At 41.7% G+C, this 14,333-nt stretch overlaps 1 protein-coding gene across 10 annotated transcripts in view; it reads left to right on the forward strand.

Moving 5' to 3' along the window:
- Positions 1 to 525: 525 nt before the first annotated feature.
- FOXP1 (forkhead box P1) overlaps positions 526 to 14,333 on the forward strand; it is a 166,189-nt gene continuing 152,381 nt past the window's right edge. For 9 of the 10 annotated variants that reach the window (XM_074152034.1, XM_074152032.1, XM_074152036.1 and 6 more), the window contains exon 1: positions 526 to 696. In XM_074152034.1, coding sequence (XP_074008135.1) covers positions 526 to 696 — 171 coding nt within the window. Of the gene's footprint in view, positions 697 to 1,530; positions 1,534 to 14,333 lie in introns of all 10 variants that reach the window. The other variant, XM_074152037.1, reaches the window with a different exon arrangement.

Below are 14,333 nucleotides of genomic sequence, written 5' to 3' on the forward strand. Positions count from 1 at the left end.
TTGGACTAGATGATCTCCAGAGGTCCCTTCCAACCCCATATCGTTCTGTGATTCTGTGAGTGGAAACTGCAAAAGTGAATGCTTGGCTTCCCCTACCTGCCCCTACATAGTGTATATCAAGTTCTTGATATTGTCCATCATCTGTTGTAAAGAATGACTCATCCATTTCAAAGGAAAGCATCCAGATGTAACTAGAGAAATTTAATTACGGATTCTGTGTGTTCGTTCAAAAATATTTTTTTTTTCTCTAAGGGGAAAAAGATGTTGAGCAAATAATACTATATTTAGAACAGAATTAACTTACTAAAATTATAGCTGTACCAACAGATAAATAAACATAAACTAGTAGCACGAAGCATTAATGAAAGATAAATCGTATGAAGGGAAATGACAAATGTTTACAGTTTTGGCAGGATTTAAAACAGGGCATGTCTCCTTATATACAGCAACTGTTTTAACAGCTGCTTTTTTTTTTTTTTCTTTTTTTTTTTTCCCCTCCCCTAAATTATTTCAGGTTTTTGAGTCATGATGCAAGAATCTGGGACTGAGACAAAAAGTAACGGTTCAGCCATTCAGAATGGAGCGAGCGGTGGCAACCATTTACTAGAGTGCAGCCTGCGGGAAGTGAGATCAAACGGCGAGACACCTTCAGTTGAAATCGGGGCTGCAGATTTAGCACATCTTCAGCAACAGCAGGTACTGTAAGACGTATTCCAAGTTTCCTACTTGCAGAAAAAAAGCATGAAGCATTTAACCCCCCCACCCCCCAACCCCTTTGTATTTGCCAGTCAGAGGATGCTTTTAGAACTTGCCTATGACATTTTTTTTTGTCCATCGGGGATTACAATCCTTAACGTTAAAGGGAAACATTGGACTTTTCTTCCAGGGCTCTTTTTTAATCGTTCCCTGGAAATAGCCAAAGATCAGGGCTGGCTTCCGTTGCCTGATGTGTTGAGTCTGGTGGCAGCGATTGGGTGAACCGCTGTATACAAATAACTGGTTTCCAAAATATGTCACTGGGTGGAAAATACACTAACGTTAAGCTTTGTTTTTGCAACAAATTTTAATATAACCTAGCAACCTCTATCAACAGAATGTTTCCTATTAGTGAGAAAGGCTGCGGAGGTATCTGCTGCGGCAAAACGTCAGAAAAAATAAATAAATACATCCCGTGTCAGTGCTCCTCAATTCAGAAGAATCAGAACCAAATTGTGTGTGTTTTGCCTTTGTATTTTAATTAGTGTATTTTCTGGGAAGTGACCAAGTTCACCGGTGTAAATGATCCGTGTAATACGTTTTGTCTTTTTCTTTTTCCCTGATAAAATTTTGAAACCCTCCGAGGAAATTTTACACCAAAGTGCTGGGCATGTATCATTAACGTGTTTGGGAACAAAGGCTGCAGCAGAGCCATGGTGAATACACTTACGCCTAACCCGCACTTTCTCTAATGCAATAAGCATTCTTAAAACCTTTTAAATAAGCGATTGGCAGCTGGTTAAGACTCCCCTAAGTGTACGGGGATCTTTTTAGCAGGTTGTTGTGGAGAAGAAAAAACCTGTGCTCAAAAAAACAAAGCGAACCAAAGGCTTGCGGAGGAGCAGGGGACCCCGTTTGCCAACCTGAGACAGAAAGCTGCCATAATTAAACAAGTCAGAAAAATGGACGATTCTAAATGCGTAGAATTTGGTTGTTTCAATCATTTTCATCCTACAGGTTTTTACTTGAAGTGAGAATACCATCAGTGAGAAAATCACAGCCATGCTGAATTCATTACTGCAGTAGTCACACAAAACCACGGATAAAATTTCAATAACTGCAGGCCACAGTTGAGTAAACAGTTGCACTGAAACTTAATTCCTGTTGACTTTTCCCTCGTTCTTCGCCAGGGGCACATTCTGATTCGTAGTGCAAAGACAACAGGGGTTACAGCTTTGATTAATATAGGACAGTAGAAGAGGAGTGGAACAGTAAAATATGTTCAACACAAAGGTCTCGTCTTAAAAAAGCTTCGTATCAAAATGAGTTAATTACGCTGCGTTTTCCATAGGAGCGCTATGGAATTTTCCAATGCTGCTTTGTGCCGAGGGAAACAAGGGGTGGGGGGTCGTGCAAACACACACGCGCACACGTGCACACGGGAGACCAGAACTGCTCAGGCCTCTGCTCCTCTGCTCCCACCACCAGTCACTAACCTTCTCCGCCGGCACCTCGTGCCAAGGCTTCTCTGTGGCCATCCAGAGGGCTCTCTCCGCCTTAGATAATGTCATAATCTCCTGTGTAATGGGTTGTGTCATTCAACAGCCACCCATTCGGTCAATTAAGGAGTGGCCAAGTCCTTCCTAAGCGAGTCCTCCAGCCCTCCCCCAAAACGGTGCCCGGCAGAGCTACGAGCGCTGCCAGCCCCTGTGGGAGCAGGACTGCCAGGCACGGGATCGCTTTCACACAGCTCAGATTTTTGCTTATGGTTTATTTATCCTCTGCCAGTACAATAAACGTGGTCGGGGAGCTTGCTTTTCTCCAAGTTCTTAAAAGACCTTTATGTTCTGTGTTTGAATTCTGCTGTTAATTGGTTTTGATGACTAACTTCTCCATGGAGTTTATCTTTTAAAAAAGCAAGTTGATTGCAAAGTTTAAAACAGTTACTGAAAAAAAAAAATAAAAAATAAAAAGACCTGATAACAACAAAAGGGTAATCAGAGCTAGCATAAAAATATCAATCTTTGTGTTTGGAAAATATTTTTAAATGCTGAAAAGAAGAAAAACCCGTTGTTTTCAGACAGCTAATGCAAGCATTTACAGATACACATACAACATGGAGCATAATGTTTAGATGTTTCTCCGTATACAACATATGCTCTCAGGTCACTTAACAGAATGCGTTCTACAAAACGCTTCGTCAATACAAATGAATGAGTTCTGAATTAAACAGCTATTTCTTAAGAGCATTTCATTCAAATCTTTTCTTTTTGCCACCTGGCACTTGTTTTGTCTGGAAAAAAGAAATAATCGGTGGTGGGTAGTTTGAGCTTTGCTGTTGTGGTTAGTTGTGTATTCCCAAGATGAGCGTGGCTGAGCGGTGAAACCTGGACATAGAATGGCCTGTGTAAAGTATCTGTGCTGAATTTTGGTTCACTTTTTTTTTTTTTTTTTTTTTTGTGTGAAATTTATGAATTTATAAGGACTGCAAGCTTTGTTAGTATGAGAGAGGAAAACAGAAACACTTCAGGTTTTTTAGGAAGTTTTAATGGGTTTACAGAGTTGTAAATATTTTACCATGGCAAAATATGGAGCCCCACAGATGTTCATATGTTTGAAGGAACAGTGTGTGGTGTGAGCACTCTTGCAGTAAGTGCAGGGAGGAGTTGTGGGACAAGTTTTATGCTTCCTGTGTCATCTTAGGGTGAGCCTGCCATGCAAGGAAACAGAGAGTGATGTGATGCTGAATTATTTTGGCATTAGCAATCTTGTAAAATGTACTGTTAAGCTGGGAGTAGCAACAAAAGGAGGGCAAAGGAGAATCTCCATCCTTTATTGGATGCGAGGGGAAACGTAGTGACCAAGGATGAGGAAAAGGCTGAGGTATTTGATGCCTTCTTTGCCTCAGTCTTTTATAGTAAGACTAGTTGTTCTCCACGTTCCCAGCCCCTGAGCTGGAAGACAGGGATGGGGAGCTGAATGAACCCCCCATAATCCAAGGGGAAATGAAGAGCAACCTGCTACACCACTTAGACACACACAGAAGTATATGGGGCCAGATGGGATCCACCCCAGGGTACTGAGGGAGCTGGCGGAAGCGCTCACCGAGCCACTTTCAACCATTTACCAGCAGTCCTGGCTAACTGGGGAGGTCCCAGTTGACTGGAAGTTAGCAAATGTGATGCCCATCTGCAGGAAGGGCCAGAAGAAGGATCTGTGGAACTACAGGCCTGTCAGTCTGATCTCGCTGCTGGGGAAGGTTATGGAGCAGATCATCTTGAATGCCATCACACGGCACGTACAGGACAACCAGGTGATGAGGCCCAGTCAGCATGGGTTTACGAAAGGCAGGTCCTGCTTGACTAACCTGATCTCTTTCTATGACAAGGTGACCCGCTTGGTGGATGAGGGAAAGGCTGTGGATATTGTCTTCTTAGACTTTAGCAAAGCCTGATTTTAGTAAAACTGGCATTTGTCTTTGTAATCTTGAAGTAAGAAAGCCAAAGCAATAGAAGTGGCTGTTCAGGGACAGTACATCTGTGGAAGAGTTGGATAAAAATGGAGATACATATAGGAGAAGTCGCCCACAGAACCAGGCTGAAAGGGAAGGAGAACCCTTTCCCGCAGTATTTGCTGCTGAGGGTGGGAGAGGTTGCTTTCCCGCTGTTCCTGACTCCACAGGTGCCGATGTTTGGCATCTCGCGGGAATGACTGTCAGGATGAGGTAGAATGGGCAGGGTTTTGGTGACCTGCCTATAAAACCTGGAGGAGGTTAAATGTAGGAGGTCATGAAGGTTATCTGGGACTTCCTAAAGAGCTCAGAAGTGGTCATTTGGCATGGGGACAGGCAGTGGGGCTCAGGAGCTTGGTCCCAGTGTGCCACAGAGGCAGAACCAAGAGACGGGGCAGAGAACCTGGGAATGGGGTACCAGACAGAGTCTAGCAATATCTGTTAGCTCTGAGGCGTCACGGAAAACATCTGGGAGGTGCAAAATGGGTGTCAGAGTGACCCACGAGCTGAAAATCAGGCTGGGCGAGGGAAGCTTGGACAGAAAGTATGTAATGATGGGGTGACTCTTGCCTACCAAGGAGCAATAAATAAAGACTCACGGGGACAAACTTCCTTTTAACGTAGATGATCACAGCTTTAGTTGCTTCAGTGGTTTCTGACGTCTACTCAAATAGATGGTTTGATGCTTCCATCCTAGCCAGGTTTTTTTTTATTAGCTTATAAAATAAATATTATTTATTGTGTTTTATTTTTATCCTCAGGACTATTCATGAAAGTGTTCTTCACGTTATTAGCAGAGAAACGAGAATAGGAATTGAACAAAGAGAATGAATACAAAGTTGAATTCCGATGTCTAGCAGCAAGACAGCAAATGCTGGGTTGCGTGGTGGCAGAAACGCAAACCTCTCCACATCAATAGCGAGATCCACTTTGATACCGGAGCTTCAAGTACTGCCCCACGAGTATAAAACTCAGTATCTTTTGCCTAATCCGGAATGCTTTTGAACTTTTAGGAGGTATGACTTTAATAGTAATTTGTTGACAGATTAGCTGCAGAGATTGCAAAGAGTTTATTTTGCAGAACTGGCAGGCTCCTATCAGTGTTCTTTTAAGGAAAAAAAACACACATTGCTGTTTTGCAATTGCTTGCATTTATTGACAACCGGCGCTGAGCAGGCAGAATCGGGATGTTTGTATAATGTAAACCTATAGCTTGTCTGATGGAGTGCAGTGTACTTTCAGGTAGTGCATAGATTGCTTGATAAAAGGGGTTACAAGGTGACTGTTTATGACAAACTGGAACAGAGATATAAATGCAACCGGTACAGGGAGAAACAAGGAGGAAGTTTATATAAAGAAGTGGAGGGAAGTTTCTTTTCTTCACTTTAAGCTGAACTAAACTGTAATTATGAAGCATCGCTTCAAGCTTTCTGAAGGGTTTAGATAAATACTGGTTTTGCCATGTCTCCACAAAGTGAGGAAAGAAGATGGGTTTTTCTTCCTTGAAAAAAAAATTGACGGCATTCCATATATTTCATTACATCCTGTTTTCTACTTTTTACATTTTTATTCCACTGAATCTAGACCAGTGGAAAATACTGTTTTGTTCATGTATGGGAGATAAAAAAGAATGTTTGTTAGACAGGAGAAGCTTGGACTAGGTTCTTGTGCGCAAATCAATGGATTCTTCAGTCGGTCCCACTGACTGCAGTTGGGGTGTTTGTGGCATCGATGGGAAGATGCCACAGTTTGGCCCTTTGGCATTAGTTATTTTGAGAAATGTTGGGATTTGAAGTGTTAGATTGAGAGGAGCGAACTCCAGAGGGGATTTGTGGTTTCTTCAGGTTTTGTTCATGTCCAAAGATGAGGAAAATGTATAAGAAATGGGGAGGGGTTGGTGTTTTGTTGAGAGGCTTTTTTATTTGGGTAGGTAAAGAAGCAGATTAGACTAGAAAGAATTCTGAATATATCACAGTGTAAATTAAAGTAATGCCTTTTATTCTTTTTTTAAATAGTTTGGTGAGTTTCCCCTTATTTCGAAAACCCACGGGGAGAGGTTCCAAACTGCATCAGGAGCTTTATGGTCCCATTGATCATGATGTGGACTTATCTCTTTAGAGCAAAACTGCTAAACTAGATCCAAGATAAAGTCTTTGTTTCATATTGACATAACTGGGTTAGACCAAATTTGTTTGTTAGACTTTGAGGGAGCGTCCGTGTTGAGTCATTTTGTCCGAATAGACATAAAGCCTAATTATTAAACTGCTGTTGCTATTGAAAGAGCGATTTGAAAGTATAGATTGAACTCCATGCAGGCTATTGGGATTGTGTCTGATTTTGTGTTGTAGTATGCTGATAATTGATGATTACACCATGGTGAAAAGACTGCTGTATTTGTAGAGCTTGTGCTGTTTCATCAGAGAATGTGAAAAACAACTTTACGCTCCTGGTAACTTTGTGTTTTTATCATTCAGACTTTTCCCCCAAGTTCTCTGATCTCCCAACATTGAACAGAAGGTGACATGATGTCTTTTTAGTCATTCAAATCTAATAACTTTTAATCTGAAGGTTAAGTAGTGAGATATAAACTAAGAGATGATAATATCAATTTTATGTTCACTGAAGGGCACAATATACCTCTTTCTAGTAGAGGGAAAATTGTGCGTAAAATGTCTTTTGCTTTTCAATGGAAAAGCTGTGGCTCTGAGAGTTTAGGAATGAAGCAGCGCTGGAAAAATTAAATAAGTTTTAACATAGGCTGGCTACCTTGCCTGGATTTTAGAATCAATGATTTTTTTTCCTTAATAATTCAATTTTTTAGATCTCTTGTCAATGAACCATGCTGAGAACATTCACACAGCATTCTCTATCCTCACTATTACTAATGTCTTTGTTAGAACTACTTATTGACATCAACAAGCCTTAAATTTTTTCTAACTGTTGAAGGGTAAGGGGAAACTACCACTTTGTTGCACTTGCTGTGATATTTTTTGTTTTCTTCGCCTCGGTTTCGTTTCATTTTGCTTCTAAGGTCTTCGATAAATAACTCCATAAATCTGAGTCCTCAAAGCACCTTGACATTGGCACCCAGAGCTCTGCAGTTGTGTGTGCGGGTACAAGCATGTACATGCAGAAGCTGGGTCATTACACATGTAATCACCTGGGTTATGTGCACATCCACATCCAGAAGTCCTCTTTAGGGTATGGATGTCTATTTCTGTATTTATTTTATTTTATTTTATTTTTTCAGAATAGCTGCTTTTACTTCTGGTAAATTAAGATCACGCAGTAATCTTTTAGGTTTAAGTGGGCTCTTTGAAGAGTTGTAACTTCAGAAATATGTTTGCTGGTTTGTTGGGTTTTTTTTTAGCCTTGCATCTCATGTGAAAATTCAGCAGTGGTGTGTTTGTTCCGAGATTTTTTCGTAGGTGTGCACTCTCCCCTTATATTTGCTTATGCTTACTCATAAGCAATAAAGTTACACATTCAGGAGTGCTGTTTAGGGAAACTCCGCAAAGGAATGCTTTAAAGCTATTATCCAGCGTGTGTATACACTGCGAATGAAGTTCCATAGGCATCAGATAGAAATTAAAGCTCTATTTCACAATTGGTGTGATTCAAATTAGTAGAGACTGTTCCTCCTCTGTTGATCTTCATACTTTAGGGGTTATCTAGTAAGAGGTGCAGCCAAACCTGGGATATTGCAAACTGAAAATCTTATGTGCCTATGGAGGTGTAAAGCAGCCTTTAATTCACATGGAACTGTTCCTCAGTGTGGCTTTTAATGTTGTAAGGTGCTTAAGCATGTGCCTCAATGTAAGTGCGTGAGTGGTCTTATTAAGGTCACTGGTACGTCTCACGCCTGTAAAATTAGGAATGTGTTTAAGTACCTTGCGGAATTAAGGCTTAAGTAATTTCACACTAATAAGAAGTTGCACGGATTGCTGATGTTTTAGAAGTAATTTAACTTTATTTGGTAAACGTGCTGCACGTAGGGAGATTGTGTGGCAGCGCCTGAGGAGCAGCAGTGGAATTGCAGTGGTTTTCGCTAGTGTAGCCATTGATTTCAGTGGAGTTAGTTTCTGACTTAAATACATTGAAATGAGAGAAAAATCAACTGCCATGGTTTCCTGTGTTAACGTTCTTTCTCCTGGGGAGCTCCATTGGGTGTCACAGCAAGCGAGAAGAATATCAACAGTATTGTTGTAATTTGTAACAGTAATGTTATAAATAAAGATTGGGATACGAACTTAAAATGCAAAAGTCATGACTACTCTTGGTGAGTTTATTTAACTGTGTAGCACCCCATTAATTAAAAAAGTTAACAGAAGGTATTTTTTGGAGGCTTAGTGTAAACAGTGACATTATATAATGACAGTTTTGTAGGATGAGTGTTGCTTGTTTTGTTGCTGCATCCTCTGTTTTGTTAGCCATACTCCCTACATTTTAAAAATATAAAATGTGTTTGCAACCTGTTTTAAATAGTGCAAATATATCTTTTTTTTTTTTCCCCTCTATAAAAGCTATATATTGTGTCTGTAGAGTGTCTGTAAAGTCAGTGTCATGTCTCAGACATTTCTGAAGCCTGGGGCAAGTGCCAGCTTTATTACAAGTTGGGCTTTTCAATTTATTTTTAATCATATTTCTTCTTTTTCTTTTAAGGGTTTTTCTTTTTTTTTCCTTTTTTTTTTTTTCCCGGGCTACTGAAAGTAAGGCTGGTAAAGCAAAGGTTGGAGAGAGTTATGCTATTTAATCTATCCGGCAACGTGTTGCAAAACTCATCAGGGCAGTTCTCCCCTTCGCCCCCAGCCGTCACAGAAGCGCCTGTTCCCAGGCAAACCGAGGAGGAGGATGGCAGAAGTTGATACAATTCCCTGTGTTCTGTGTGCTGACCTGGTCCTGATTCTCATTTAATGACCGTAAGGATTGAGGACTGGGATTGTTATAGACAGAGTACATGGAAGGCAGTTTCACACTTGGAGATGGGTCACTTTTACTTGATAGAGTACAGCACTGTATTTCCGATTTTGGGTGACCTCTTCTGATCAAGCTTCAAGGCTGAACTAATTCTTATATGCACGTTTGGGGCCTTCTTACCTTATTAAATGAAATAGGCAAGTTTTTGAAAGGATTTTGTTCTTTTCTAGCAAGAGGCATCATTATTAAGGGGCAGAACACAAATGTTTCAAATTTGGAGATGCAGAGCGAGGTCACAGTTTGCCTCCAGAATCTGAAGTAATCGGGATTTTATTTCAGATAAAACCTCTGGGGCTGATACTTAAAAAACACAACTTTTAACTGGCATTACGCAATTTGCTATGGGTTGCTTAGCCAAATATTTGTGTATGGGTCCTCTTTTCTTTTTTCTTTTTTTTTTTTTTTTTTTTTTTTTTTTTTGTAGAATGACTTGCCAAAGTTCAGGTGGGATTTCAAGCTTTAACAAACTCTACCTGGAAATTAAGTGCAGGAAAGGGGGGGAGAGGGAGGGGGATCTTGTCTATTTGAATTAGAGTGATCACAAGGTAAAGGAATGTGTTTGCTGTTGATGTGCTCAAATCAAGTTTTCCTTAAATTTTCCTTGTTATTATCACTGATACCAAAAAACCTCTGCCAGGAAAGAACTGCAACACTAGTGAAATGTTGTAAGACCACTGACTGTCTGCCTGTCATGCTTTTTTTCTCCTTTTTTCCAGTAATTAGTGAGATACGTGCTAAAACAGGGGTAGATCCTCAGTTACTGACAAGGGCTGTGTAGGCAGAGGGTGGCTCTTCCCTAGCACCTTCTGGCATCCTTAATCAGCAGCTGACCCACAACTTTGGAGTTTTGGGCTGCTGTCTCACATATGAAGTTGGGGCACTTGTGTTTTTAAACCATCATAGTTTCGTATTTTTGTTTCCACATAATTAAGTGATTCACTGAAGGAGAAAGGTCAGACAGGCACAGGGAAGGAGAAACGGAACTTGTTACGAAGCAGCGGGGCCCAGCAACTTGCACGAAAAGTTAGAAATAAAATGGGGTATAGTTCTTCTCACACACAGGAAAGCATTTGTAGCACTCGAATCCTCAAAGTCCAGTCACGGCACTCTCCAGGAGACGTCTTCTGGCCTCTACTTAAATGAGAAACTGGTATGTGGAGATGAGCTCACCTAGGAAAAGCTCTGGTTTTGGGAGAGTGGTTGTGATTTATTTGTATTTGTTGTATTGCATTACGTACCCACTCCTATGCTATGTCAATCCTGTTCTTCAGACTCGGAGAAAGACAGAGGTGTGTATGGAAAGCAACTGTTCTGGATTTTGTTGGAAAGCCTACCACATTTTTGATCAAGTGGCTGATTAAGGCACTGCTCTGTCATTAATTTTATCCTCAGTTATAGGTTAAGTGCAGTATTTTTATTTGGTAAGCTATGTGCCCTGATGCAGTAAAAGATTCCCACTGGGAATGTGCATTACACTTGGCGTGTTGGCGTGGGTGAAGGCATCGGATCTGCTGAGCATGGGAGCTCCCATCTGCTGCCTGGAGAAGCCGGCCCTCGCTTGGAGCTGGAGGTGAAGTGCTTTCTTAAGGTCACAGGGAGGGTTCGTTACAGATAAACCCCCTTAATCCTGCATTTTACTGTCTGTTCATGTATTCAGAGTTCTTTTCTCTGGATAGGTGTGCAGGTTTCTTCACAGATGGAATCCCAGACACAGTATTTGGGTAGCAGAAGCATTTTTTTGTTCACGAGAAACAGTCTACTTCATCGCCTTCCCGTAGCCGTAATGCTATATTGCAGATCCGAATGCAAAAGCCTCCAAGTCAATAAACAACAAAAAGCAGACTTATCTTTTATAGTGTTCTTGAAACAAATGTAAGGTTATAACACTAAAGCAGGTTTTATTAAATCTAGACATGAATCCATATTGAAGAAATAATCCACTGCTTCTTTTCAGCTTCTTGTCTTTTTAATTAGCGCTGGCAATGGGATTGTTAGCTTTTAAGATATGGTAAATACGAGCCTATTAATATTATTGAATGTAATACTCAACAAGGCACAGGGAATGCTGGTAACTGTAGATGTTTTATAGAGGAGCTAAAAGCGGGCTGTTTTCTGTTTGACAAGTCTTCCTTCACGGCTGCTGAGGTGAAGCCTGTGATGGGAGCCTTTCCCCTGGTCCCTGGACCACCGTCCCAGTGGGTGGCGTGGGACCCCTTGTCCTTAATCCTGTCTGAGTGGAGGTGTTTGAGCCCCTTTTCAAGGAGCAAGTGATTAGAGTTTTTTTTAAAATAGTTCTGACTCCTTTTCCTTGAGAAATGAGTCACCAATTCCTGCGATTAATGCTTTTTGAAGTGTTTTACTCTTGGTTGCAGTCTCTTGACTTGGGCAAGGACTAGATTATAAGGGTTTAGCAGTGATTAGCTCTGTTTACAGGGGTTTTTTTTGCTCTGAAAGGTATGGTGTTTGCTTTGCTGAGGGGTTTTATTTTGCAGAGTTTCTGTTGACCACCTGCTTTTTTTCCTAATTGGTTACAAGGACAATTGCTAGGCATAATAAATAAAAGATATGGTCTTCCAAGGCTGTGTCATAGCGACTGTACGTCAAAGATTCATAAACTGCAAGCAAAAATATGTGCCTTTCCCTGGGGGCAGGGAAGCGCATGCCGTGTTCACATTTGGGGATCCTTCCAAGGTCACTGGGAGCCTGTGGTAGTAACTTTTCTAGCACTGGCTGATGGCCTCGCTGGGCGCTGCAGCCACACGCAGAACAGAGCAACCTACTTGGCCAGGTTTGCTGCCAACTCCTTTTAGTCTTAAGCCTTTTTCTCTGTGGATTTTGGAAAAATAGACTTTTTTTCACAGAATCACAGAATGATATGGGGTTGGAAGGGACCTCTGGAGATCATCTAGTCCAACCCCCTGCCAAAGCAGGTCCACCCAGAGCAGGTTGCACAGGAACTTGTGAAGGCGGGTTTTGAATGTCTCCAGAGATGGAGACTCCACCACCTCTCTGGGCAGCCTGTTCCAGTGCTCTGCCACCCTCAAAGTGAAGAAGTTCCTCCTCATGTTTAGATGGAATTTCTTATGTTTGAGTTTGTGCCCATCTCCTCTTGTTCTGTCACTGTGCGCCACTGAAAAAAGACTGGCCCCTTCCTCTTGACACCCACCCTTTAAGTCTTTCCATGCAGACCAAAGGCAGGAGTAGAGTGTATCGTTGACACTCCCCAGTCTGCCTGATGTGTGTCTCACCAGTTTGTTGATGGAGGTTTCACCCCTGCCCAGGCAGGATCTTCCAGTACTCAACTCTGTTAGGAAGCTTCTTCCCAATGCTTAGCCAAAATGCTTATCCTTCAAGTACAACCTCTTCCCTCTTGTTGTGTCTGTAACAGGCAGAGAGCAGATTGTCTCCATTCTCTACAGCATCCTTTTTCATATGTGAATGCGGTTCCCACGTCTGTGCCCTCCATCTTCTCAGAACTTAAGCAATCTTAAGCTCTGCCTTTGCAAATCCTGTTTTCCAGAGTTGTGGTCGTTCTGGTCACTGTCCTCTGGACTCTCTCAGATCAGTCTGTGTTCATCTTGAATGGCAAGTGCTCCAATGACACGATTCTCCAGCTGAAGTCTTGCTGGAGCAAGTGGAGACAATGAGTTTCCCAGTGTGTAACTTGCAGGCAGTGCTCCTGTTTATGCATCTGACTGTACATGTCACTTTTGCAGCAGCATGACCCTGTTGACTCAAACTCAACTTGTGATCCGCTGTAATCCTTAGGCTTCCCTCCACCCCCCCAAGAAGTGCTGCATAATTGGTTGTCTTTCTTGCTCTATTTACAAAGTTTGGGTATTCCATCTGAATTGTAACATCTTATAATTTATCCTTAGTAAATGCCACCCCATTTTTATGCACAATTTCTCCACTTTCTCCTCCAACATCTTTCTAGTCACTCCCAACGTAGTATCATCCCCAGATTTTCTGACTTGTCTGTTCCTTTATCTGTGTTCTTAAAAAAAAGATTGACTTCTTCAGCACATTTGCTATGTTTCTTCATTCTGAGAGTGATCCATGGGTACATACACCCAATACACAGTAATTTTGTTAAGATTATGTTTTCCTGGCTTGCTTACGAGAATGTCCTCTGAGATAGCATCAGAAGTCTTTACAGTCAAAATACAGGACTTCTCCTGTTTTTCCTCTGTTCAAAGACCTACCAAACTGATACATGTTTTCGCCTTGATTTTAAAAAAATTACCTGTATCTTGGACTGACATGTCATCTATACTTGACGTTCAAAACAGTATAGATAATTCCCATGTCACCTTCAGTGGGCAGGATCGAGCACCAGGAAGAGCAGCCAGCCAGGACCTGGCTTGTTCCACCCTCTTTACAGCTATTGCACCAATTAACCAATCTAATGAAAACTAAGATTGCCAGAATCTTATTAGGATGCATTCACAGGGGCAAAAGTAGCGCTCACAAAAAATACAAAATGCCAAATCTCAGTTAACTGATTTTCCCAGTGGAAGCTCAAACTGGATTTGCATAAAGAGAACACCCTGGGAGGGATGTGCCTGGAGACCCCTCGCAGTAACCTGTCCCTGTTTCTTCTGCACGTGTCTATTCTGTTTCAGCTGTTGAATCTTCCATCACAGTCTTAGCTCAAGGAAGTCACTTTTCTGTTGTTTTCAGGCCAGAACTGGTCTCAGAAGCATCTATCTTTGCCACATATCATGTCTCTCCATCTCCAGTCTTGTATCAGATTGTCCTTGGAGCAGAAGATGAGCAAATGAGTGTGTCTTCCCGTTTAATTGCATGTGTCAATGATAAATCTTGTGAGAAGGCTCGGGCCACATGTTTCTGAGTAGGCTGCATCTCAGTCTGCATCCTGATCCCCTTCCTTCATCAGTCTCTAAAACCTGAAGGATAAAACAGAAGGCTTAAGGGGCAGCATGGGGTGGGAGTAGGGGTGTAAAAACCCATTTTGTGTTTAATGCATGGAGTCCATCCAGAACCCCCCAGTAATAACTCCCATAACTGTGCCTCTGTCATTTGGAGGCCACTGTTCCCCTCTTTGCCAAGTCTCTGTCGTCCACAGGACAAGACATCTGCAGTGCATTTGTTTAAAGCAGGGAGATGACAAGCATTGAAACAGATG

This window comes from Numenius arquata, chromosome 8, assembly GCF_964106895.1.
Source record: "Numenius arquata chromosome 8, bNumArq3.hap1.1, whole genome shotgun sequence".
NCBI lineage: Eukaryota > Metazoa > Chordata > Aves > Charadriiformes > Scolopacidae > Numenius > Numenius arquata.